At 40.7% G+C, this 24,851-nt stretch overlaps 2 protein-coding genes across 4 annotated transcripts in view; one reads left to right on the top strand and one right to left on the bottom strand.

The window, feature by feature from the left end:
• The window catches only part of zfpm2a (zinc finger protein, FOG family member 2a), a 515,248-nt gene extending 505,878 nt beyond the window's left edge, over positions 1 to 9,370 (top strand). For all 3 annotated transcript variants that reach the window (XM_062063680.1, XM_062063679.1, XM_062063678.1), the window contains 2 exons: positions 2,049 to 2,276; positions 5,957 to 9,370. In XM_062063680.1, coding sequence (XP_061919664.1) covers positions 2,049 to 2,276; positions 5,957 to 8,439 — 2,711 coding nt within the window. In that variant the 3' untranslated portion in view covers positions 8,440 to 9,370. The remainder of the gene's footprint in view (positions 1 to 2,048; positions 2,277 to 5,956) is intronic.
• A 530-nt stretch (positions 9,371 to 9,900) lies between these two features.
• si:dkey-122a22.2 (uncharacterized) overlaps positions 9,901 to 24,851 on the bottom strand; it is a 52,895-nt gene continuing 37,944 nt past the window's right edge. Inside the window, exons 8-11 of the mRNA XM_062063692.1 lie at positions 18,698 to 18,833; positions 11,544 to 11,626; positions 11,373 to 11,469; positions 9,901 to 11,280 (exon numbers count right to left, since the gene is read on the bottom strand). Of these exons, the coding sequence (XP_061919676.1) occupies positions 11,107 to 11,280; positions 11,373 to 11,469; positions 11,544 to 11,626; positions 18,698 to 18,833 (490 nt within the window). The 3' untranslated portion in view covers positions 9,901 to 11,106. The remainder of the gene's footprint in view (positions 11,281 to 11,372; positions 11,470 to 11,543; positions 11,627 to 18,697; positions 18,834 to 24,851) is intronic.

Genomic DNA, 24,851 nt, shown 5'->3' on the forward strand with positions numbered 1-24,851 from the left:
AGGAGAAGATGCAAATATATCAAACAGCACATTCAATGTGATTTATCAACACTCGTCGTTTTGGGAGCACTATTTAGTGTTTTATTATAAACACGGGTCAGAAGGAGGTGCAAACTGACAGTTCCACACACGGCTGTGAGAGAGGAATCATCAGTCCGACGTGTTCGTTTCAACATATTTGGACGGTCAGAAATAAATAAAAATATTGGCCATATTGTCTTTTCAGCAACATCCTTTTATAATTTTATAACTGCTGGATGACTTATGGGGCTGATTAAAACAAATTCCATGTATGCGCTTTGGTGTCATTTAATGTTTTTTTTTAATTAAGTTAATTTTTTCACATTGAATACCGTATTTTTCGGAGTATAAGTCGCTCCGGAGTATAAGTCGCACCGGCCGAAAATGCATAATAAAGAAGGAAAAAAAACATAAGTCGCACTGGAGTATAAGTCTCATTTTTTGGGGAAATTTATTTGATAAAACCCAACACCAAGAATAGACATTTGAAAGGCAATTTAAAATAAATAAAGAATAGTGAACAACAGGCTGAATAAGTGTACGTTATATGACGCATAAATAACCAACTGAGAACGTGCCTGGTATGTTACCGTAACATATTATGGTAAGAGTCATTCAAATAACTATAACATATAGAACATGCTATACGTTTACCAAACAATCTGTCACTCCTAATCGCTAAATCCCATGAAATCTTATACGTCTAGTCTCTTACGTGAATGAGCTAAATAATATTATTTGATATTTTACGGTAATGTGTTAATAATTTCACACATAAGTCGCTCCTGAGTATAAGTTGCACCCCCGGCCAAACTATGAAAAAAACTGCGACTTATAGTCCGAAAAATACGGTATATATTACTGACATATATTCAATATGCTATAATCTTCTTGAAGTGTGCATGCTTTTGAGTCTTAAGCACAGTGTAGTGCAGCCTCCCAAAAAAGTGGTGTCAATGTAGATGCACTGCATGACTGCTTCTAAAATGCCCATAAAAAGTAGTACATGTCTCCTGCTTGTTTAAAAACATAGAAAAATGACACATGATAACATGAATGTGCAGTAAATGAGTGTCTCCCAGGTGATGCCCCCTATAATACAAGCAAAATCCTGCACCACTTTTCAATTGTACACACAGTCTTAGTAGATCACACGCAACACGCCCACTAATAGTACACGCTTTCTTGTAGATTGCACACACTGTTTAGCACGAGCTATTTAAATCTTAGTAAATTAGGCCCTTAGTCTATAGCAATGGTGTTTCATTTTGCATGTGCAAAGAGAAACACTTATCATGTTTATTATTAAACATATTGAACATCATGTTCAGGTTTTTATAAACAAACATTTATCCACATTACTCCTTTTGTGTTATTAGTGTGCTATTAAACTCCTTCCTGCAAAGTGTGCAGTAGGGTGCACCTATCAATTATTTTAGTAATCGAGTAATCTGTCGACGAGTTTGTTTGATTAAAAAAACAATGTATAGCCTCAATGTGTATTTTAGGGAAAATAGTTGAAATAAACATATCAACATTGAAATTGCACTTTTAACACATGTGCATCGATAAGAAAAATAAGACAAAACTCAGCTGTTTGCCTCCGCATGGATCACAGCACCCACGCACCACCGCTCTCATGTTCGCTCTATTACAGCGGTTGTGCGGAAACCATGTTCACCGGGCACTCCATGCTGTCTGATTTGATCATTTTTAGTAGTTATACTCATTAAACAATGAATGGAAGCAACAGAATATCAATTAAAACTTTTTTCTTATCAAATTAATCAATTAATCGTTGTGGCTTTAGTATGCATAATACTTTGTGTATTTTTTAACTCAGATTACACACTAAGAAGGCCATCGTGCTGTTTAGTGTCTTCCATATTGACTTGTTTGTTGGGATCACCTGCACGTGTGTGACAGTATCACTGCATGAGCGTTCATTAGGTTACAATTTGTAATCAGAGGAATAAAAGTGATATATTCACCTTCAATCCTAAAGTCTGCTGCTTGTGTTCCTCCAGAGGACATCTTCCCCTGCAAAGCTTGTGGAATCTGGTTTCGGAGCGAGAGGAATCTCCAGGCCCACCTGATGTACTACTGCAGCGGGCGGCAAAGGGAACCTGACACCATCGTTGAGGAGAACGACGGCGGGCCGCACCAGACCTCCAGCGTCTGCCCCTTCCCACAATGCACCAAGACCTTTTCAGGGGCCAGGGCCCTGGAGATGCACCTCAGCACGGCACACAGCGGTGAGTCAAGTCTTAATTAGTTTGGTCGGTACCAGACGGCTACATTCAAGCCCTGTCCACACGGAACTACTTTAGCTGGGAGCAGGCTCCAGAATGAGAAATGGCGATATCGTGCGGACGAGCAAACTGTTTTTTTTTTATAGACGCTCGCATATATCAGTGGCGTGTTCCAAGTTTGTCGGTAAAAGAAAAGATGCCAGAGAAAATCGGTGATTCCAAGAAAATTGGACTGAATCATTTTTTGCATTTATTCTCCCTCCCAACGAGCACAAGACCCGTGTGCTTAATAGCCAGGAGACTCTTGTTGTTATGAAGTTGTCCAATTTAAAATGGCATTATTACACAACGCACGACAGGCATTTCTTTGATATTCAGAGGTGAGAACAAAATGATATGCAGTGAACAGTCAGAATAATCTTTTTTGGCCAAGTATGTTTAACACACAATGAATTTGACTTGGTAGGCTCTTAGATGTAAGAAATAAAGAAAAATGCAACAACTATCAAGCTGCAAGTAAGATTGTTGTCACACGCAACAACACAAATCCATGCTCAGATGCAGAGATAATAAAAGAATGCATGAATGAAGTGATGGATGCAAATAAAAAAAAAGGAAATGAAAGCTAAAATGAAGAGCCCCTCACACCTCCATCAAATTCCAAAACAACCACAGCAAATATTTGACTATTATCGTATTATTGCTTGTTACCTGACCTAAGAAAAGGACCACTTTGATTTTTTTACTGTATTTTTCTTAAAACAACTTTCATTTTCTCAAAAATGGACAGTTCGCTTTATAACCCGGTGCGCCTAATGTACGGCATCATTTCTGGTTGTGCTTACGGACCTCGGAGCAATTTTATTTAGTACATGGTGTAATGATAAGTGTGACCAGTAGATGGCAGTCACACATAAGAGATACGTGGAGACTGCAATATGATGCCAGTAAACAACTAAATTTTAAATGTTCCATTGAGAATATAGAACATTACACACAGCGCTCAAAAATCTGCCAAAATGTTTTTAGTACGACTTTGGTAAACTATGAAGCCGCACCACTTGATGAATTGTCGGCGCATTAAACATACAAGTATCATTATGGTGTGTGTATAAGGACTGCAAAATGGCACCTATTAGCCGACATATTACCTGGCATTTTGCAATATTATGCAAAACCAACTTTTCTTACCTTCAGGCGTTGATGTAGCATTATTGAGCCACGGATGAGGAGATGCTGCTCCGTTATTGATTTAAGTAAAGTCTGAATGTCATTAAAAGAGTTAGCTCCATCTTTGAACACTTCTTCCACTCCCGTCCTTGCACGCTACACCGCTACACCAAAGATGACGGGGAGAAGACGCTGCAGAAGGTGAGCCACCTAAATAAGACCGCCCACAAAACGGCGCATCCTGAAGAGAAAGCGACTTGAAGATGATCTGTAAAACATAATCTATGCACACTTTCACCAAAGAACCACCATCACATGTTATGTAGACCACAAGATAAGTGTTTTACATTTAGAAACAAATCATAATATGACTCCTTTAATGCGCCTTATGTGTGTGCCCTATGGTCCGGAAAAAAACTGTATATATTATGGGCTTTCAAGATATGAGTAAACCTGGTGTAAAGTGGTAAAAAGCTGAAACATGAATTAAGTTAACAAAACACAAAGATTAGTCTTCACATGTTTTAAAGGAGTCATATTATGATTTGTTTCTACATTTAAAACACTTCCTTGTGGTCTACATAACATGTGATGCTGTTACTCTGCTCAACATGTTGCATAGATTATGTTTGACAAACCATCTTCAAGCTGCTTTCTGGCCGTCTCTTCAAGATGCGCCGTTTTGTGGGCGGGTCTTATCTACCTGCCTCTTCTTCTACTCCGTCTTTTTCATCGTCAGCCATGTTGTATTTTTAGTGCCACCATATGGAGTTTACTGACAGATATAAGTTAGAACTATACGCTACTTTGTATTAGAAATGGCAACAGTGGAGAATGCATGTGCATGTACGAGCCAGTCCGCCCCACAACAAGAAGATAGAGAAAAAGAAGGAACTTGGTGACTACAGCAATGGCGGACGCGTGCAAGGCATTATGGGTATATTTACATTATATATGGATAATTCGGGGACGTCACAGGTTGTACAAATTCCAAACGGACCGTTTGGAGGATGTATGATGGTTTGATCCCTGCTCAGTGGCCATGTGGTTAGTACAGTGGTTCTTAACCTTGTTGGAGGTACCGAACCCCACCAGTTTCATATGCGCATTCACCGAACCCTTCTTTACTGAAAAAAATTTTTTTTTAAAAATTTTCAAATTCAAGACAAAGTTATGTTTTTTGGTAACACTTTAGTATGGGGAACATATTCACCAATAATTAGTTGCTTATTAAAGTAACAAAGACTTAATTTAGAATTATTTGGACACTCGGGGAACATATAAGGGTTAGGTTTAGGGTTACTAATAAGCAATAATTCTGAAGTTATTGAGGGAAGACTCTTAGTTAATGGCTTACTGGTTGTATAATAAGGCCATGCAGAATAAGGCATCAATAAGTACTTACTGATGACTAATTAAGAGCCAATATGTTACTAATTTGCATGTTAATAAGCAACTAATTAATGGTGAATATGTGTTCCCCATACTAAAGTGTTACCATGTTTTTGTACTGGTGCACAAAATGAACCGTGCATGAACATCACCTTGTTCAAAGAACAAAACCAACACTGTGCATAAACTCACAACATATTACACACCTGCAAATCAGATGGAAAATTAGAGGGAACATTGTTTGGGGGTATCCGTAATACGCCGATAGGGAGAAGTTTTTATTTACACGATGAGTCGGGTGTGTCTTGACCTCCGCGGCGGAGGCTCCGCCGAACCCCTAGGGTTCGATTGAACCCAGGTTTAGAACCACTGGGTTAGAATGTCCGCCCTGAGATTGGTAGGTCGTGAGTTCAAACCCCGGCCGAGTCATACCAAAGACTTAAAATGGAACCCATTACCTCCCTCACTCAGCAGCGAGTGTTGGAAGTGGGGGTTAAATCACCAAAATGATTCCCGAGCGCGGCCACCGCTGCTGCTCACTGCTCCCCTCACCTCCCAGGGGGTGGAACATGGGGATGGGTCAAATGCAGAGGGTAATTTCACCACACCTAGAGTGTGTGGGACTATGAGTGGTACTTTAACTTTTCGGGACTCATGCAGATCTCAAATGCACAAAAAAAGTTGGTTTTACATAAAACGTCCCTTTTAATTCCAATCGGGCCCTCACACTGTCTGCTAAAAAGAATGCAATCGAGGGCCCCTGATCTAATCTGTTGTCATGGCAATGATGTTTTGAAGGAAGTTATGTCTGCTTACAGCGCCACTAGTGGTGAGGCATTGTACTACATCATTTTCACCCAATGATGTGTTCCTGATGACAGGTTTTCAATCTGACCGAAGAAAGCAAACATTCCCGTGTGGTCACGACCTGAAATGTGTTTTAACCTAAAGGAATAAAGTCCTCCTGCTGTCAGCGATAGACATCCTTTGACGAATACGACCCGAGCGTGCGGGCATATATCCTTGGCGTAACGCGTGGCTATTTGATGGTTGCAACAGTTAACTGTAAAGCAGAAGTGGGAGGCGAGATTCTCAGCTTGTCTCTTTTATCTCCTTCACAGGTGTCAAAATGGAAGAGAGCCTCCCTCCTGGCACCAGCTTGAAATGCACAATCTGTAACTACACGGCAGAGTCTCTTATTACATTCCAGCATCACATCATGTCTCACCTGTCACAGGCGGCCTTCAGATGCAATCACTGCCATATCAGCTTTCAGAGCCACAGGGAACTCTTACAGCATCAGGACTTACACGGACATGGCAGCAAACTTCACAGGGAAGGCGACGCCACCGAGCATTCCCCCCGGGGGTCCGAGGAAAGCCTCCAGCAGCAGCAGCAGGCCGGCGCCGAGCTCGCCAACAGGAAGGACGCTCTGCTGGGAAGCCCCAAAGGGGTCCTCAGCAAGGAGACCGGCGCAGACGGAGAGGCGGACAAGGCTGAGAAGAAGCCCATGCTGTCGGCTCAGAAGGGAGACGCTCACCCGGGCAGCAAAGCCAGTTTCTCCTACACTCGGATCAAGTCGGAGCCCTCCAGCCCCCGTCTGGCTTCCTCCCCCGTGCAACACAACATGCCCACATTCCCCATGGGCCCCTTCTTGTCTCAGTTCGCCTTCTCCCAAGACATTACCGTGGTCCCGCAGGCGTCGGAGATTCTAGCTAAAATGTCGGAGCTGGTTCACAGGCGGCTACGTCACGGAGGGAACAGCTACCCCCCGGTCATCTACAGCCCGCTCATGCCCAAAGGGGCCACATGTTTTGAATGCAATATCACCTTCAGTAACCTGGACAACTACCTGGTCCACAAAAAGCACTACTGTAACAGCCGCTGGCAACACATGGCAAAGTCCCCCGACTTCTCGGCGCTGTCCGACAAGGTCCCCGAGGCGGTGAGTCCCAACGCGTCTGTGGGCATGTTGAGCGGATGCCACCCCGCTGAAGCCGACAGTCACCTCATGCAGTCGGCGTGTCTAAACTCCAGCGTGTTGGACATGATCAAAGGGCCCGAGAAGGATCTGTCGGGACAGGTGAAGAAGGTCCCTACACCCACGGGGACCGAGGAGAGGCTGAACGGGAAGCAGCTGGAGGGAAAGAGTCCGAGCACCGGTTTAGTCGAGAGCGACAACGACCCCAACAAGACCACCTGCAGCGCCTGCAACATCACCTTCAGCCGCCACGAGACCTACATGGTGCACAAGCAGTACTACTGCGCCACTCGCCACGACCCACCCATGAAGCGCATGTCCTCCAACAAGGTGCCGTCCATGCAGAGGACCATGAGAACTCGGAAGCGCAGAAAGATGTACGAGATGTGTCTCCCTGAGCAGGACCACCAGAGGCCCCCCATGGGACAGCCGGGTTTCCTCGGGGTCCCTGCGATGAATCCCTGCACGTCACAGGAAGCCGTGGACGGCCTCGGAGACCGTTTCCACCCACGCTGTGACATCTTTCCGGGTATGGTACCCAAACACCTGGAGGCCTCTCTGACTGGCACAAAGCCGGTTTTGGCCCCCAAGTGCAATGCGGCGGAGCCCCAAGAGTTGGACACGCCCATCGATCTCAGCAAAAAGTGTTCGCCAGTCTCCGACAAGACATGTAGCTCCCCTAAAAGACTGTTGGACTACCACGAATGTGCCGTGTGCAAGATCAGTTTTAACAAAGTGGAGAACTATTTGGCGCACAAACAGAACTTTTGCCCGGCTACAGCCGCTGCCGCCGCCGCCGCTCAGAAGTCACAAGGGCCTCATCAGCAGCAGGAGACTGTCAGTATGGACACGAGTGTGTTCCCTGAGGTGAAGAGCGAAGGCAATAACACTGATGAGGCGTTCGATAAGAGCCCGAGTAAATGTGAAAAAAACCTCAATGGGAAGGCGCTGGTGCAGAATGGAGGTGTCTTCCCTCCCGGTCTCAAGCCTTTTGCCGAACCTCAGCTGATCCCGTCGAAAGATGACAACAAGAACGTGTATCTGCCCCACTGCCTTTACCCTGGAGCAATAAAGAAGATGAAAGGTCCGGAGCAAATATCGCCGTACTTTGGGATAAAGCCATCCGATTACGTGGGTGGAGGGGCAGTGGTGCAGGGGGAGGCCAGCGAACAGGAGCAAGGGGTCAACGGAGGAGGAGGAGGAGGTGCAGCTGAGGCGGCACAAACCCAACAACCCGCTGCTAACGGCTGCCCCCATCCTGGCAAGGAGCCTCTACCGCTGCTGCCCAAAAACCGGGGCATGGTCATCGTCAACGGCGGGCATAAGCCGGAAGAACGTTCCAGCTCGGCGCCGCAACAAGAGAACCAGCCTCAGCCGGACGGCCCGGCCCCTAACCCTTCACCCACGTGGACCCCCGAGAACCCCGCCGACTCCAACGAGAACATGTCACCTTCCTCCAAGTCCCCGACCGAGGAGGCAGCCCCCGCCGCCAACAAAGGGGTGAACGGTTCCGGAAGTAGCAAGTACTGTCGCCTGTGTGACATCCAGTTCAACAACCTGTCAAACTTTATCACTCATAAGAAGTTTTACTGTTCATCACATGCTGCCGAGCATGTCAAATAAGAAGAGCTCTTCCTCCACCCCAACCTTCCGCTCCCATATTTAACCCCCTCCTTTGTTTTGGTACACTGTTTGTGTCTGGAATAGTGCATCATGCAGTGCTAAAAACTGCTTGTGGACAATCAAGAGAAGCTTCTCCTTTTCATCGTTTTAAGACTGAAACATGCAAAAACCGTCGGTTCGACTATAAAAAGAGAAATGAATCAAGAATAATATTGGTGCCACTTTCACCTTAATTTATTTCACAATCAGTATTAATGAGTAGTGACTTTAATTTAAATTCAAATGAAATTTATATCAGAGTTGTTTGTAATGTTCCTGTATAGTCATTCTTGTGTAGCACACATATTGTTTACATTGTAACGTAGGCTCAATGAAACAATAATACAAAGAGATGCATTTTAGACACAAAAATAGCGACTGAGGCACTTGTGTATTCTTATTTGCTGTAACAAATTCACTATATGCCCTAAATGTCGCCCTTTCACATTTGGCATATTCCCATGGCTTTGCATTCATATGTGGCTGTTTGTCCCCGTCTTTTTTCTTCAAACCGATGTTGGTGTTTTCATAAAGATGGCAGCAATCTTGTACAGTACTCCTCTTTCTGTTTCATGATACACTTTGCTCTCCCTTTTGGAACATTTGCTCTCAATGCAATACTTTGTAAATGAGGGAACATTACTGAAAGCAGTATTATCAACTGGGGACTGTGCATATAAATATTTGTAACCCTTCTGGGTGCAAAAAAAAAAAGACAAGAATTAGGTTTATTGCTGACGAACAAGGTGGGGGGGAGGTCAGTGGGAATACTTATGATCATTCCAATGTCCTGAACATGTTTCTTAAAATGTTGTTGCTATGCATGTATATGGATGGAATTTAATTCCAAATCTGTTGGACATTTTTATTTTGATGTGGTGTCATAATTAAACTTAAATCCTCAGGATGAAATGTTGATGTCAGCTCTTTCTTTCACATCAGTGGAGCAGAGTAAGGAAATGTGCAAATATGAGCACTCGGGATGCGTACTGAGTTTGGTACTTTTACCAATTTCGTCGATACCGATTTACATGAAATCAAAAGGTACCAATGTTCGGTACCTTTTGTTGCATGTGAAGTCACGTCAGGTTGCAGCCGTATTGATAGCAGACGGCATTTAGGTAATGTTGTAATTTCCCGTGCCAACAAAGCAAGCATGCCAGGTAGAAAGCACTCAAAAGTTAGGCTCCAGCTCGATGCTAATTTACATTGAAAATACCATTGACAAGGTACTGATTAGCATTGGCGATTTTACAAGGCAATTTCAACACCTAATGAAAACTAAAACAAAGATGCATGTTACAATTAAACAGCCGTTGTTTAGTAAGTACTAAACTTACAGTATAAACATGTTTTAGGGCTCAACAAAAACACTGGTACATTTAACTCAATGGCAAAAACTACTTCCTGACTATGGCAACTGGGACTGTACGGTACACTGGTACTAATAAAGTTCTGCGGTACAAATGAATCAAAAACCGCACGAGCTTGTCTGAATAATACTGGTACTTTTTTTTTTTTTTTTACGGACCTTTGCTGGTAAACAAGCAAAGGCGCACGTTAGACAATGGACACTCAAGAAGTACTTACAAGCAGACACAGTGTGGAGACAGAAGAGGGAGAACGGACGCATTTTGGCTTAAAAACTAACGATAAAGTTGGAGCTATAAACACTGAAGCGCCCTCTGTAAAGGGTGCTTTAAAATATGGCTAGCTAGCCGTTGACGATGACCCTAGTTAGCTACTTCTAAATCACTAATCATTGCCTCCATGGCGACAAATAAAGTAAGTTTCTTACAAGTATCATCCCTGCAGGACAAGGAATAGCTAAACATGCTTCACTACACACCAAAAGAGGATACAGTAGCTAACCGCTAACAGCAAGCTAGCGCTCCTGAATGTAAACAAATGCCATGGACTCCACACTCGCACCGACTAGCAGGTGTTAATGTGAATAGAGGAAGTGAACAGCAATGTCTTTGCTTCAGCGAAAAAGAAGCAAATACTTATTAAAACGTTTTTTCGAAGTATTTGCCATGTGTTTATTGGTGTAAAAAATAATCACCAAGTAATAATATTAGGAAAAAATCCCACAAAAGTAGTAATAAATCAAAACTTTCGGCATCACTCATCACTAGTGGTCACTCACTCTCAGGAAAACACTGCCCCTAGCGTTTTGGCAGAGAATTGCAGTTGAAGACTTTGACTACGCTGAAGCATAATGAAGACTTCATGTAAACAACTCCACTCCTTAGAAGTGTACACATGAGGTTAATGAATCAAAAAGAGTGTCATTCTTCAAATATGTGCAAATGATTAAATATAGAATCTGACTCAGTCTGACAAAACATGAATTCCACGTACGTTGCCTCTTGGTCATAACATGCTCTCATATTAGGACACAGACTTTGGCCTTTCCAATGATAAGAAGACATTTTTGGCAGCAATAACAACCTCAAAAATAGGATTTTTCAGACAGCAAGCTGAATACCCTCCAGTCGTGTTCAATTAAAGCTCCCAATAGAGCAAGAAAGTTTAAAAAACATTTTGTAGATTATCTCTACATTATGCTGGAGGGAAAAAGTCAAAAGGATGACTTCGACAATTCTAGAACATTCCAACAAGGTGTCATTTATTTACTTGGCCATGTTTGTCTTGTCGCTGGTTGACGAGCGTCCTCAGGTGCTGGATGATGGCAGATGGCTCGGTGTAGATCATTCGACGGTCTACTCCTTTAATGTGAAGGTGATTGGCTGACGGGTAGGACTCCTCCAGAAACTTCTTTTGAAGCGTGGCTACCATCTGGTGCGAGGATTTATTCAAGGTGCAACATTACTCTCAGCGTACCACAGCTAATAAAAGGCATGACGCAGGTGCGCAGGAAACATGCTCACTTGATTTAAGTGCTGTGGGATCTGCTGGTCGAAGGAATCCCCTGTGATCACGCTGACTGACGTCCTGCTGGAGAGGGGCTTGTATTTGGTGATGTCCCTTTTAGAAACAAACACAAATGGTCTTTTCTCCTTCCTGTGGGATTACAAAACTCACCTTCCAGCGACGTTTACCTCACTTGTGCTGCACTCTCATTGAGAAAGTAGTGCTCGTCCACGGCACTGCTCAGATGGGCGGGGTTACTTAGCAGGTATTTCTGGGGAAAACATCAACATAAAATTAATGAGGGGTCTAGTTTCACTGGCACCCTCTGGGCGAGACCCCTTTTTGTCTGTGCCCAGCAGGTGCAAGTGTGCCTACTCAACACTGCAGGGGTGACAATTCCCCACAAAGACTAAAGGGGTGCTGCACTTTTTTTGGAAGTTTGCTCATCATCCAAAATCCTTATGTGAGACAACACTTTCCATTTTCTGTGCATTCAAAATAGTAAAAAAAAACTGCTAACAATGCAGTGCAACCGGAAAGTATTCACAGCGCTTCACTTTTCCCACATTTTGTTAAGTTATTTTTATTTTTTTTGTCCTGTCAAGCTTCTCAGGCAAATCATATAGCAGATGTAGATGCCCATATCGGCTGTTCAGATTTACTTTACAAAAGAGAAGTGTAGGATACTTCTCTTGTTGCCTTATTTGTATTTGACTTCATTAAATGTATTTATATTATCATTTGGTGCAGCCGGGCCGGAGCAGGAGGGGATAGAAAGAGAAAAAAAACATTTTGTTCTGTTACAGCTAGGGTTGTACGGTATTAGTATAGTACAGCGATACTAATGAATCATATTCGGTACTATACCGCCTCTAAAAAGTACCGGCCCGTCGTCGTCGTCACATCGTGACATTGCTGGATTACGAGCAGAGGAGCATGTTCGGCAGAGCGCACACACGGAGTACTTACAAGCAGACAGTGTGTAGACAGAAAAGGGAGAACGGACGCATAAAGGTGAAGTTATAACACTGAAACACCCTCAGGAAGAGGTGCTTTAAGACATGGCTAGCTAGCTAGCAACTAAAATCCAGCAGCAGTCTGCAGTGTTTTAGCTACTTCTAAATCACAAATCCTCACCTTCATGGCGACAAATAAAGTAAGTTTCTTACAAGTATCATCCCTGCAGGACGAGGAATAGCTAAACATGCTTCACTACACGCCGTAGCTCACTGAATGTAAACAAACGTCATTGGTGGATCTACACCTAACATCCACTGTAATGCTACCTAGTACTGGAGCGTATCTTGTCGATACTACTATGATTACATCGATATTTTTTAGCACCACAAAATCTTCTTTCCTTTTTTTAAAATGTGTATTATGTTTATAAACTCAGGAAATATGTCCCTGGACACATGAGGACTTTGAATATGACCAATGTATGATCCTGTAACGACTTGGTATTGGATTGATACATACATTTGTGGTATCATCCAAAACTAATGTAAAGTATCAAACAACAGAAGAATAAGTGATTATTACATTTTAACAGAAGTGTAGACAGAACATGTTAAAAGAGGTAAGCAGATATTAACAGATAATGAACAAGTAGATTAATAAGTCATTTTCTACCACTTGTCCCTCATAATTTTGACAAAATAATAGAATGGAAAACATGTTACTGCATACGTCAGCAGCTAAATTAGGAGCCTTTTCGGCTTCCTCCCACCTCCAAAGACATGCACCCGGGGATAGGTTGGTTGGCAACACTAAATTGGCCCTAGTGTGTGAATGTTGTCTGTCTATCTGTGTTGGCCCTGTGATGAGGTGGCGACTTGTCCAGGGTGTACTCCGCCTTCTGCCCGAATGCAGCTGAGATAGGCTCCAGCACCCCCCGCGACACCAAAAGGGACAAGCGGTAGAAAATGGATGGATGGATGGATGGATGGATGTTCTATTACTTACTACTAAAAGACAAATTGTCTCGTATGTTCACTATTTTATTTAAGGACAAACTTGTAATAAGAAACATATGTTTAATGTACCGTAAGATTTTTCGTTAAAATAAAGCCAATAATGACATTTATTGTGGTCCCCTTTATTTAGAAAAGTATTGAAAAGTACCAAAATGTATCGAAATACATTTTGGTACCAAAATATTAGTATCGGGACAACACTAGTTACAATGGAATACATTTTGTCCTCAAAATTCTACACATAATACCTCATAATGACATTGTGAAAAAAAGGTATTTATTAGAAATATAACACAAAGAAATCACAGAAATCACATTCACGCTGTGAATACTTCCCGGATGCACTGTAATGGGGATATAATCTATTCCGTCTACAACGCCCTCTAAAAACATCCAACACTGTTTTATATACGGTACATGCTGCCAGTATATATACTACCGTTCAAAAGTTTGGGGTCACATTGAAATGTCCTTATTTTTGAAGGAAAAGCACTGTACTTTTCAATGAAGATAACTTTAAACTAGTCTTAACTTTAAAGAAATACACTCTATACATTGCTAATGTGGTAAATGACTATTCTAGTTGCAAATGTCTGGTTTTTGGTGCAATATCTACATAGGTGTATAGAGGCCCATTTCCAGCAACTATCACTCCAGTGTTATAATGGTACAATGTGTTTGCTCATTGGCTCAGAAGGCTAATTGATGATTAGAAAACCCTTGTGCAATCATGTTCACACATCTGAAAACAGTTTAGCTCGTTACAGAAGCTACAAAACTGACCTTCCTTTGAGCAGATTGAGTTTCTGGAGCATCACATTTATGGGGTCAATTAAACGCTCAAAATAGCCAGAAAAAGAGAACTTTCATCTGACACTCGACAGTCTATTATTGTTCTTAGAAATGAAGGCTATTCCACAAAATTGTTTGGGTGACCCCAAACTTTTGAACGGTAGTGTATGTCATGTCAAAACAGGCACATTCATTATGACATGTAATTAACACAATACTTTGCTCATTTTAAGCATAACCAAACCTTCTTTATTGGGTGCATCAGGGTCAACAACAACAGAGAGAGCACTTCCTGTGTTTGCTACCACTGATGACAGCTGTGGAGCATTATCATCCAGCACTATTGCTACACGTTTCACATAAGAACATAAAACAGTGACCTACAATATCTGCTCTCACTGGGATGCCAACTGGTGGGATATATGTATCTTTCAGCACTTATGCTCTCCTTGAGCTGCGAAATTCAGAATAATCCTCACCCCTCAAATAGAAAATGTTCTAGTGATGTTGCGATGGTTTTGTGCTGCGTTCCATTTGTTAAGAGCCAAGCTGAGAGCCATATAGGATCGAGTTGGTAGCGTGTTGCCACAACCTTCTACTATACAGGTGAGATGCATGATTCAGAACCTAGCACTAACTCTTCCTAACTCAAAGGCAAAGCAGCAGCAGCAGCAGCTCAAGCATTTTCTTCTTGTTCCTTTTCAAATGGCGGGTCACCACCAACACTATTAGCAGCTCAAGACAGGAGTAGTTCGTAGCTGGCTACAGGAGCAGTGTTAGCAAGGCAATGTGTCACGATGCCAGGAAAGTAGTGCATATGTGTTAGCAATGTCACTACAACTTGGTTAATATGCTAGTCACTGCATGTATTGTAAATGGAATATTGTTAGTGTTTGATTATGTTTTTTTAGAGGGCTTTATAGACGGAATAGATGAATCCCTTTATTGTTCCCTGCACTCTGTTAGCAGTTTTTCAATAAAAACGACACAGAAAATAGGAAAAAAACTTTGACTCACACAGGGATTGTGGATGACATCATTGCAACAGGTTAGCGGACACTGACCCACAACCCTGCATATGCGCATGCGTTTTAATCTGAAGAATGTGCAAATGTAATTGCACATCCAGAGCATGCATCCCTTTTAACAACACTGTATATATTTTTTTTCGTCATTTATTATACATGTTTCATACAACAAACTGTCTATTAAACAAATGTACAACATATTAGGTGTCATGTAAGGATGTGTCACAAGGCATACTTTTGGTTTCCCAGGCAACAAATCATAACGTAATAAATCATTCATTTGATTGTTTGTAGTATGAAACATGTACAGTATATTAAATGACAAAACACAAAAATATAGCGTTGATTAGTGTAACAATTGTGCTCACCAATTACATTTCCGCATTCCTTAGATGTATGTGCATGTCAAGATGCAGGGGGCACATGAATTCTAACATGGAGAACACCAGTAGTCATTACATCACTAGTATAGTCACATATTTGTCCCTTTCTTCTTTCACCTCAACCTGGTCCCCAAATACTAATGCTGTGTGTGAATGCATAAAGACCACAGCTTAATAAATCCACCCAGTTTGACAAAATGCAGTGTTCTTTAGAGGGAAATGCACTTCCATCATCATTCTATATACATGCTGTAACTATACATGTAATGTAGTAACGGGCACACTTATAATAACATTTAATATTGATGTATTTTGATCATTTTAAGCATACAGCGGCGCACTAATTTAAAAACACATCACTTGACATTCCTTTGACAACAACACTGACTATTACTCACTGCAGACTTTATGAGAGCCAACACACATAATAGGACATCGCTTACTGTATAATGTCTGCTCTCTTTAGGATGCCGACTGCTCGGATGTTCGTAAATTCCCAATTAGATGAATGACTCGTAATCCTCGCAAAGAAAAAAGGGGGGTGGAACCAAACCACTTATGTCTTTTTCGTCATTTCTGGGTCTAAATTGGATGCCAAAGTTGACCAACTTGTCAGAATATGTCTTCGTCCTTGTCAGGTTTGTCACTGACAGTTCAGTTATGTTTTGGTTTTTCCTGTCTTTGTTTCCTGTCAGCGCTCTTATTTTGGTTATTTCCTGATTATCTCCCTGAGTGCTTTGTCCCCTCAGCTGTGGCTGATCGGCACCTGGCCACACCTGGTGTCAATCAGCCAGCTGCTATTTGAACCTGCCTTCCTCTCCAGCCAGTGCTTGGTTATTGTCACTACTACCTGTCATAATACTTGTCGTTGTAGCTGTCTACTTTTGTTCACTCTGCTCATGTCATAGTTCCTTCGTGTCACAGTAAGTGTTTTTGTTTCTTGTCGACAGTTAGCCTTTGTGCTATTTTAGTTCATAGCCAAGTTTGTTCTCCGCCTTGTGCGCGCCTTTTGTTTGTTCCCTTTTGTTTGTTTTTTTGCTATAGTGTTAAATTAAATCATGTTTTCTCGCACAATGCCTGCCGCCTTCTCTGCATCTTGGGGTTCGTCACCTACAAACTCTGACAGTCCTTCTACTATCCAGGTGAGAGGCATTATTTATGATAGAATACATTTTCACGAGCTCCGAGGCGAGAAAGCAGCTCAACAGCCAATTATGTAAACATAGCAGCAATAAGTTTGTTAGCTCTCTGTGACAATGTGCCGCTAAATAAGTTTGTCTGCGTTAGCGCTTATAATAACAATATCACTAATACTTGGCTAATATTCAAGTCACAAAATGTAAATTTGAGTATTGTTGGTACTATTTGACAGTTATTTTGAGGGCTCTATGGTCAGAATAGAGGATTAACTCCACTGTAAGCGGACTTTCATTTAAGTTCATTTACGAGTTAGAATGCATTACAAAAAAATACATCCGTCTTCTTGTCTCGCATAATGATTTTAAATGATAGGCAAAATTCCCAAAAAAGTGCAGTTCTCCTTTAACCTAAACACACACATTTACACATTTGCCACTTTAAACCTGTTAAATCACAGAAAATGTCTAATCCTTCGGGGGAAACTCTTTGTTTTAACCACCAACGGTTAAATCAAACCACAAGACACAGAAAAACTAATTTTTTTCTGTTATTTTTCTGTCAGAGGTGCCGCAACATCAATGCAGCTTGTACATTAGGCACATGCCACTGCCTCCAGGATTTTGCAACGTCACAATCTCCCTAATTCTAATTCAAAGGTGTCGCTGCATGGACCTTACATTGACTGAGACTTGTGATGGTAATCTCTCATTGTCTCTTATTGGTTTGTTTTATCCACTGTTCGGCCATATTGTGAAGGAAGAGCATTAATATCAATCTGTTTTTTCTCTTCATCCTAGAGAATTCTGCCCATGTGGCCTATATAACTTCCTCTGAATAGACTATCTGAAGCAAAACTCCAGTGCTAAAAATAAAACTGTGATACCTGAAATTATAATTTAATATAATACTGTTTAGCACAGGCTAAGTTAGTAGGCTACCAGAACATTACTGAGACTTATAAATTGACGTAATGTATGCAATTAGATCTGGCGATGATAAAAAAGCGGCACTTATGGACCTTGCCCTTCAGGAATGAACCGCATGCTTTACCAAGTTTGGCGAGCTCATAACCTTCACTAGCTTGTCGACAAAACCTTTTCCCCGTCCTTGGAAAATTTAAGCACAATAATGTCCTTATCTCCTTGGCAACAACTGTATGGCTTGAAAAACACTGAAATGTGTCCCTCATCGCAACTGCCATCAAATCGTGGGAGGATGGCTGGCAGCAGTGAACAAGAAGACTAAACAGACCATCGCCAACGTAAAAGAAAAAAACACAGAACGGATGTTAGACTGTTAGAAATGTAACTGTACTAAGCAACAATGTAAATAGTTGATTTAGGATACAATAAATATCTCCACAGACCAATCAAGATTTAATAAATAGGGTATATCAAAATGTTGCTTTTACAAAAGGTTAGTGTTTACTTTTCAATGCCAAAAAAGGTATTTTTTAAACAATATTTATTATTACAAACACTATTATGGATTTAGGACCTTACGTAATCTATGTCTTTAATATTAACTACCACTGCCTTACAAACTGTACAACCTGTCATAAGCTGACTATAAAACATAAGAATACCTCAGAGGACACTGCATTTGAGGCCAATGCTGTCTCCGGGAACACGTTCAATTTTAATTTCTTTAAAAATGACATCTGGTGTTGCTATCGTTCCAAATGCACATTTTCCGAGAGCATGGAAACAAAAGGCTCTGAATCATCCAGTGCTGAAGAGGAGCCATGATTATTCTTGCAACAGCACCACCCTATGGCAGACTGAGAACAATGAACAGACTGGAAATGCCTGAAAATCATATTCTTAGATGTTTAAAAGGACATGTTATAAGCAGAGGAATCCTAAATCTATGGTGTTTGATTTCATATTCATTCCCCAAACACCTCTCAATCTATTTAGAGTCTTTTCTTCTGGAGTTTGAAGAATCAATATCATGTCCCGTGGGGACCGCTCTTATGTGGTTTGTGTCGAAGAGTGTGTTCAAGTGTGTGCATTAGCCTGACCTGCCGCTGGATGATCTCCTCTGAGACATTTTCTTTGATAGTTGGTTCAATGGCGCCAAGGATAATCAGCAGGCGGCTCAGCCCGGAAGCAGCAGAAAACTGCTTGGCTTGAAGGGATGGCAGAAGCTTACCATACCTGACAAAAATATTTAAATATTTACATGAGTCCTACAAAAGATATCAAAATTGTATTATTCAAACAGTAGAATTGAGTGGGTGGTTCCTTAAAACACCATAGGGGTGTATTTAAATGTCTTCAGTATGGTACAAAGGTTGGTATCGTTGACATTTTATCCAACACGGGTGCCAAATGGTTACTTTTAAATTGGTGCCAGTTAGGAATGTAACGATACAAAAGTTTCATATCATGGTAATTGTGATGAAAATTATGACTGTTTTGTTGAATTTGCTCAAAAGGTATTTAGACAGACATTGAAATATTTTAACTACGTTTTATTGTGAAAACGTTAATGTGTCTTGTACTCATGTTAGCATTTAAGCGACGTGTAAGCTGCTTCTTTAGGAAATGAACTGTATAACTCAGATTTTTTCAAAGAGTAGTAATCAATCACGGTTTTACAATGATTAAAATTTGAAATGTAACACTAACCGCCGGGAATTTTATCCCGGCCTATCATTATACCAGTAATTGTTAATCGTGCCGGAATCGCTACTTAAAAAACAAGGAAAACCTTCCATTTTTGTCAAAGAACTATGGATTTTTTTAATGGATTTTTTAACATAACACTAATTTCAATACTTCAATAAAACAAATGCAATTAGTAATAAATGTAGCTATATGAAAAAAAAAGAAAAAAAAAATTATCCCAACAAAACCAGCAGCAATACAGAACATGGAGAAAAAAATGCCAGATTGTACAATACTTAAAGTGCATACATTCCACACAGTTCAAGCAGAAATAGATAATTGATCACAATTTTGGCAATGTTAGACTATCATTTTCAATGTTAATACTTTATGCAAAAGTTGTGTGTTAATTGAGCAAAATAAAGTTTCTATAACAAATTGCTGGTGTTGTAATGTCAATGTTCAGAATTTCGAGGTTCGTAAACTAAAGTGACAATCTGTCTTGCGCTCTTTGACAGTTTAGGGTTAATGTTTATTGTTTCACGGATGCGTTTCCCTGTTTGTTTTCTCCCCAGATGGAATTACTTTTGGTGGTTAGGTTGAACTACGAGGCATTTAGTGATGCCTTAAAAAGGGTAATATTATGATTTTCTATCTACATTTAAAACACTTCCTTCCTTGTGGTCAACATAATATGTAATGATTGTTCTTTGGTCATAATTATGCGTAGATTATGTTTTAGACCATCTTCACGCCGCTTTCTGACCGTCTTTTCAGGTTGCGCCGTTTCGTGGGCGGTCTTATTCACGTGCCTCCACTTCGACTGAGTCTTCTCACCGTCATCCATGTTGTAGTTTTTAGCACTTCCATATAGATATAAGTTAGAACTGTACACTACTATGTATTAGAAATGGCAACAGCGAACCACACATGTGCATGTACATGTACAAGCCAGTCTGCCCCACAACAAGAGGATAGAGAAAAAGAAGGAACTAAAAAAGCGGACTCATTCAAAGCTCTTCGTGCAAAACTTTACCATATATGGAGATAGCCGCTGGCGTCACCAATTGGAAAAACGTCACAAATTGGGCAAATTCCCAACGGCTCTTTAATAGGAAGCGTGAAAGAAGGCAAAATTGTTTTATAAATATCTTCACAATGCCTCAATGGATTGATTTTAAATTTTCGGGACCTTTGCAGATCCAAAAACAGGTACCAAAAGGTAGGAATAGTAGGTTTTGCATGCATGATACGTCCCTTTAAAGCATAATGGGTGCGGCAGGAAGATGGAGGTTCGTTCCTCAGACTGCCGTGCACAACTTAAGTTACCTGACCTCCTTGTATAGATTGATCTTACATTGGATTCTGTTTGCCTCCAGTAATTTCTTCAGTTTAGTCATCATAATCCATGTATTATTCCTTCCTACTTAGCCTGCCTTCCATAGTTTCTGTCCTAGCTGCCCTAACTGGTTTATTTGTGTACTTTCTTATTTTCCAAGTGTGTTTTGTTATCCTGATCATAAATATGCCCATTATTCCCTATTAAAGGTTTTTTTGGGGAAAATGTCTGTTAGTTCCTCATTCCAAGTAACAAAAGTAAAAAACAGGATGAGGGGTTTTGCATTTTCAGATAAATTGGTAACCGCATCTTTAAAATTTGACCATCCATGCAACATTTAGCGTTTCTTGTCTAGCAATAATTTTGCTGACATTTTTGTCCACCTTTTATGAACAAGGTACCGTAATTTCCGGACTATAAGCCGCTACTTTTTCCCCTCGTTCTGGTCCCTGCGGCTTATACAGCGGTGCGGCTTATTTACGGCCTGTTCTTCTCCGACACCGACGAAGAGGATTTCGGTGGTTTTAGTACGCAGGAGGAAGACGATGACACAATGATTAAAGACTGACTTTTCATATACCGGTAGGCTGGTTATTTTGATAACGTACAGGCGAGCACTTTGTATTACTTTGCACCGTTGTATTATTTGTACTCTGCACGAATGCTGTTCACCATGTCAAAGATGATTGAATGATTGAAAGATTTATTGTTAATAAATGGGACGCTTTGCGTTCCCAAACAGTCATCTCTGTCCCGACAATCCCCTCCGTGGTAGCAGGAACCCCTATATACTACGGTAATTACACATCAAAACCCTGCGGCTTATAGTCGGGTGCGGCTTATATATGGAGCAATCTGTATTTTCCCCTAAATTTAGCTGGTGCGGCTTATAGTCAGGTGCGGCTTATAGTCCGGAAATTACGGTAGTCTACATTTGTGTAACGCAATTCCATATTCTAGCTTTCAAAGTCTCTAAAAATGCTATACAAGTGTATTTTAGTCTAAAATGCAAAACTTTCTCAGTTGAAAAAAACATTTGACTGGGGAATGAGAAAACCTTTTTCTGGGTGATGAAAGAAGAAGAGCTCTGCAATTTTGTAACTCAGGAGACCTAATCGGTCTTAGCTCACTGGTGCTCTGAATTGGCTGGTCTCAGCCGGTGGAGCCTAGTCAATAGTGCCATGCGCTCTCTGCCGCCAGTGTCGTGCCAAGCAGCACAGCCTGCCCCTAAATGCTGCCAACACACCGTAGATCATCCACCAGGCAGCAGGGGACACTGGTCTCAGTCTTATTCTTGATCTGGGCCAGACTTTCCGTACTTTAGATCCAAGTTGTTTTTTTTCCAATTCCATGATGATTTAAAAAGTACGAAATAATAACCCTACTAAATGTCAGCTAGCTGTCTTAAAATGTCCGTAAATACTCAAGAAACTGGATTGATAGCTGTGAATCTTTGGGCACCACACGATTCGATTAAATTCTTGGGGGTAACGATTTGATTCAGAATGGATTCTCAATTTATAATCAATACTTTTTTAATAACATTGGGTACCAGTTATGATTAACTACATGCCACCATAAAAAAATAAACAGCTCTGATAAAGTTCTACATAACTTAAAATAAAACTGGTTTTGTTTAATAAAATTCAACCCAAACATATAATAAAGTGAAATACAAATAAGGCAACAGCAGAAGTATACCCACACTTCTCTTTTTTAAAGTAAATCTGTACAGCAGATATGGGCATCTACATCAACAATATGATTTGCCTGAGTGGCTGGACAAGACAGATTAAAAAATAATACTTTAAAAAGTCGTAATTTATTTATTTATTTTTTAAATACATTTTAGATTTTTTTTTCTATTAAAACCTTTGGTTAGCACTTCTACTTCTAGTCATAACAAAGTTATTGTTTTGGTAGAAAAATATTTTGGGGCAAGAGCAGCACTGAACCTGCTGCAGTGGCTCATTTCATTGTGAAAATCAGAGACCACCTCACACTATCTCAGATTTCCTTTAAATATGCTCCTCTCTGGTGGAACCATCTCCCTGATTGAGTTTGGGCAGCAGACACCATCTCTCTATTCAAGAGTAAACCAAGACTTGTCTTTTTGATAGGACTGTCAAAAATAAGTTAACTCAAGTGATTAATCACTACAAATCATCGCATTAATCATGTTTGTACGCAGATTAATCACGCAATGGTTGCTGCACGGTCAATGATCAGGTCAAAGCACGTGTCAGTGCAAGGATGAGTGAGGAGATTCTGACTGGTGTGCTTGCTGGCAAATTTCACTCCAAATAACACATGACTGGAGTTGAGATAAAAACGTAACCAAGTTTTGAGCAAATAAAGTAAAGCATTTAAAAAAATATTCCTGTATGAAATTCAGACGGTAAAATTGCATCGGTATCCAACTATTGGGGTGTTTTTTTAAATGGTTTAAATTATGCAAACCAGTTTTGAATTTGGATTTAATCTTAATCTGAATTAAAACAATTATTTGACAGCACAACTTTTTGATAAAGCTTATAGTCAGAGATGTATCATTGAGAGAGATTGATTACGGATTTACAATATCAAGGTTCTTGTTGCAAATAAGTAGTACCGTATACACACACACACACACACCATCATACACACAAAAAAATCAGGTATAGATCATTAGTCATGGCAACTCATGGTACAGCAAAATTTCCTAATATTCCAAGAATACAAACAGCACATCAAACATGTCAGCAATTGTAATTTTGAGTCTTTTACTGTGGAGAAAGTTTTTCAATCAGATTTCTGGAGACATTCCCATCTTTCTTGCCACAGTTTTTACCCTGTAGTCATTCTGGCAGTACAATTTAGACCTGCCTCTAAATGGAGTGTAAAAGTGTTTGAGCGTTTTCCACCTATAACCCTTTTCTCACCCCTTGATTCCAAAAATAACAAGGAAGAAAACCTATCAGCCACCAAGTTCAAATCGGGTCCAATCATTTTTGGGTCTGGCATTGAACCTTATTTCAATGATTCTCCAGCCACCTGTCCAATTTCTTGCTCCCTCCCCCCATTTTTAATTCTGCCCCGGAGTGAGGATTATGCGAAGCAAGGCATGCGTGTCAAAGGGAAATTTAGTGGGTAAAGACAGCCAAGATTGGCGGGATGAATTAAACAGATAACGTGAGAAGACGAAGTGGGGGAGCCATGTAGAGCAAAACGCCTTGCAGTTGTTGGTCATTTCAGATTGGCTCCCCCCTCGCCCCCCAACACCCTACCCTCCCAACAGGAGCAAGGAGGCAATATCTAAATTAATAAAGTGATGAAATGAGTTTGTGCCACGGACTTTCTGCTGTTTGACTTTCCCATCTGGATTAGTGCAGGCTGAATGGGCGCTCTGTTACTTTTGTTACAACTGCGCAATTCACTGTCGGAATTTGGCCCTGTAGCGATAAGCTTCCCTTCCTCCTCCTCCTCCTCCTCATTACCATCTTATTTCATATGCAGGGCCTCTGTTACCTGAGAGCCTGTTCGCACACAAAACACGAACTATTACACGAGCTTCTGCCAACTATTACAATGAGAAAAGAACATTTAAACATTGCCTATTACATGGGGATCAACTAACTATTATGCATAAGGAATATTAAAGTGATTATTGCAAAGTGTTCTGGAAGGAGAAGCGAATCAGTGTCTCACTCCAGGACACTTAAAACACATGGACTCAATACCTACGCTTAATAAGGAGTGAGCTCCTTACATTCTGTAGGAGCATTATGTAATGTATCAAATATTGGCCGAAAAAAATCGAAAAAACAGCACATTTCTAGTAAGACTACTGTATGCATTGGTCGAAGCAATTAAAAATGTTTATTGAGTTGACGGTATGATGCAGAAAGCACTGAAACACATAAGGACATAACATACTTTTTTTTTTTTTTCTTTTTTTTTAAAGGTGTCTAAGATTAAGGTTAGTCTAAAATACATGCATTATCATGTTGTAACTGTATGCATGTTTGAAATAAATTAAAACCATAAACCATAAATAATATAAATATAAATATTGTTAGACATTTTGTATATATTCTTAACCACTCATTTTAAAGTCGATGTAATTCCTTAAATGAGCACAAGGTGTCCTTCTTGCACCACAACCAACTGGAGACTCAACCCTAGGTTCTGCATCAATATATAGATTTAAACTTGGGTAAAATATATCCATATGCAGCAGTCCAGCT

Source organism: Entelurus aequoreus, linkage group LG11, assembly GCF_033978785.1.
Source record: "Entelurus aequoreus isolate RoL-2023_Sb linkage group LG11, RoL_Eaeq_v1.1, whole genome shotgun sequence".
Lineage (NCBI taxonomy): Eukaryota > Metazoa > Chordata > Actinopteri > Syngnathiformes > Syngnathidae > Entelurus > Entelurus aequoreus.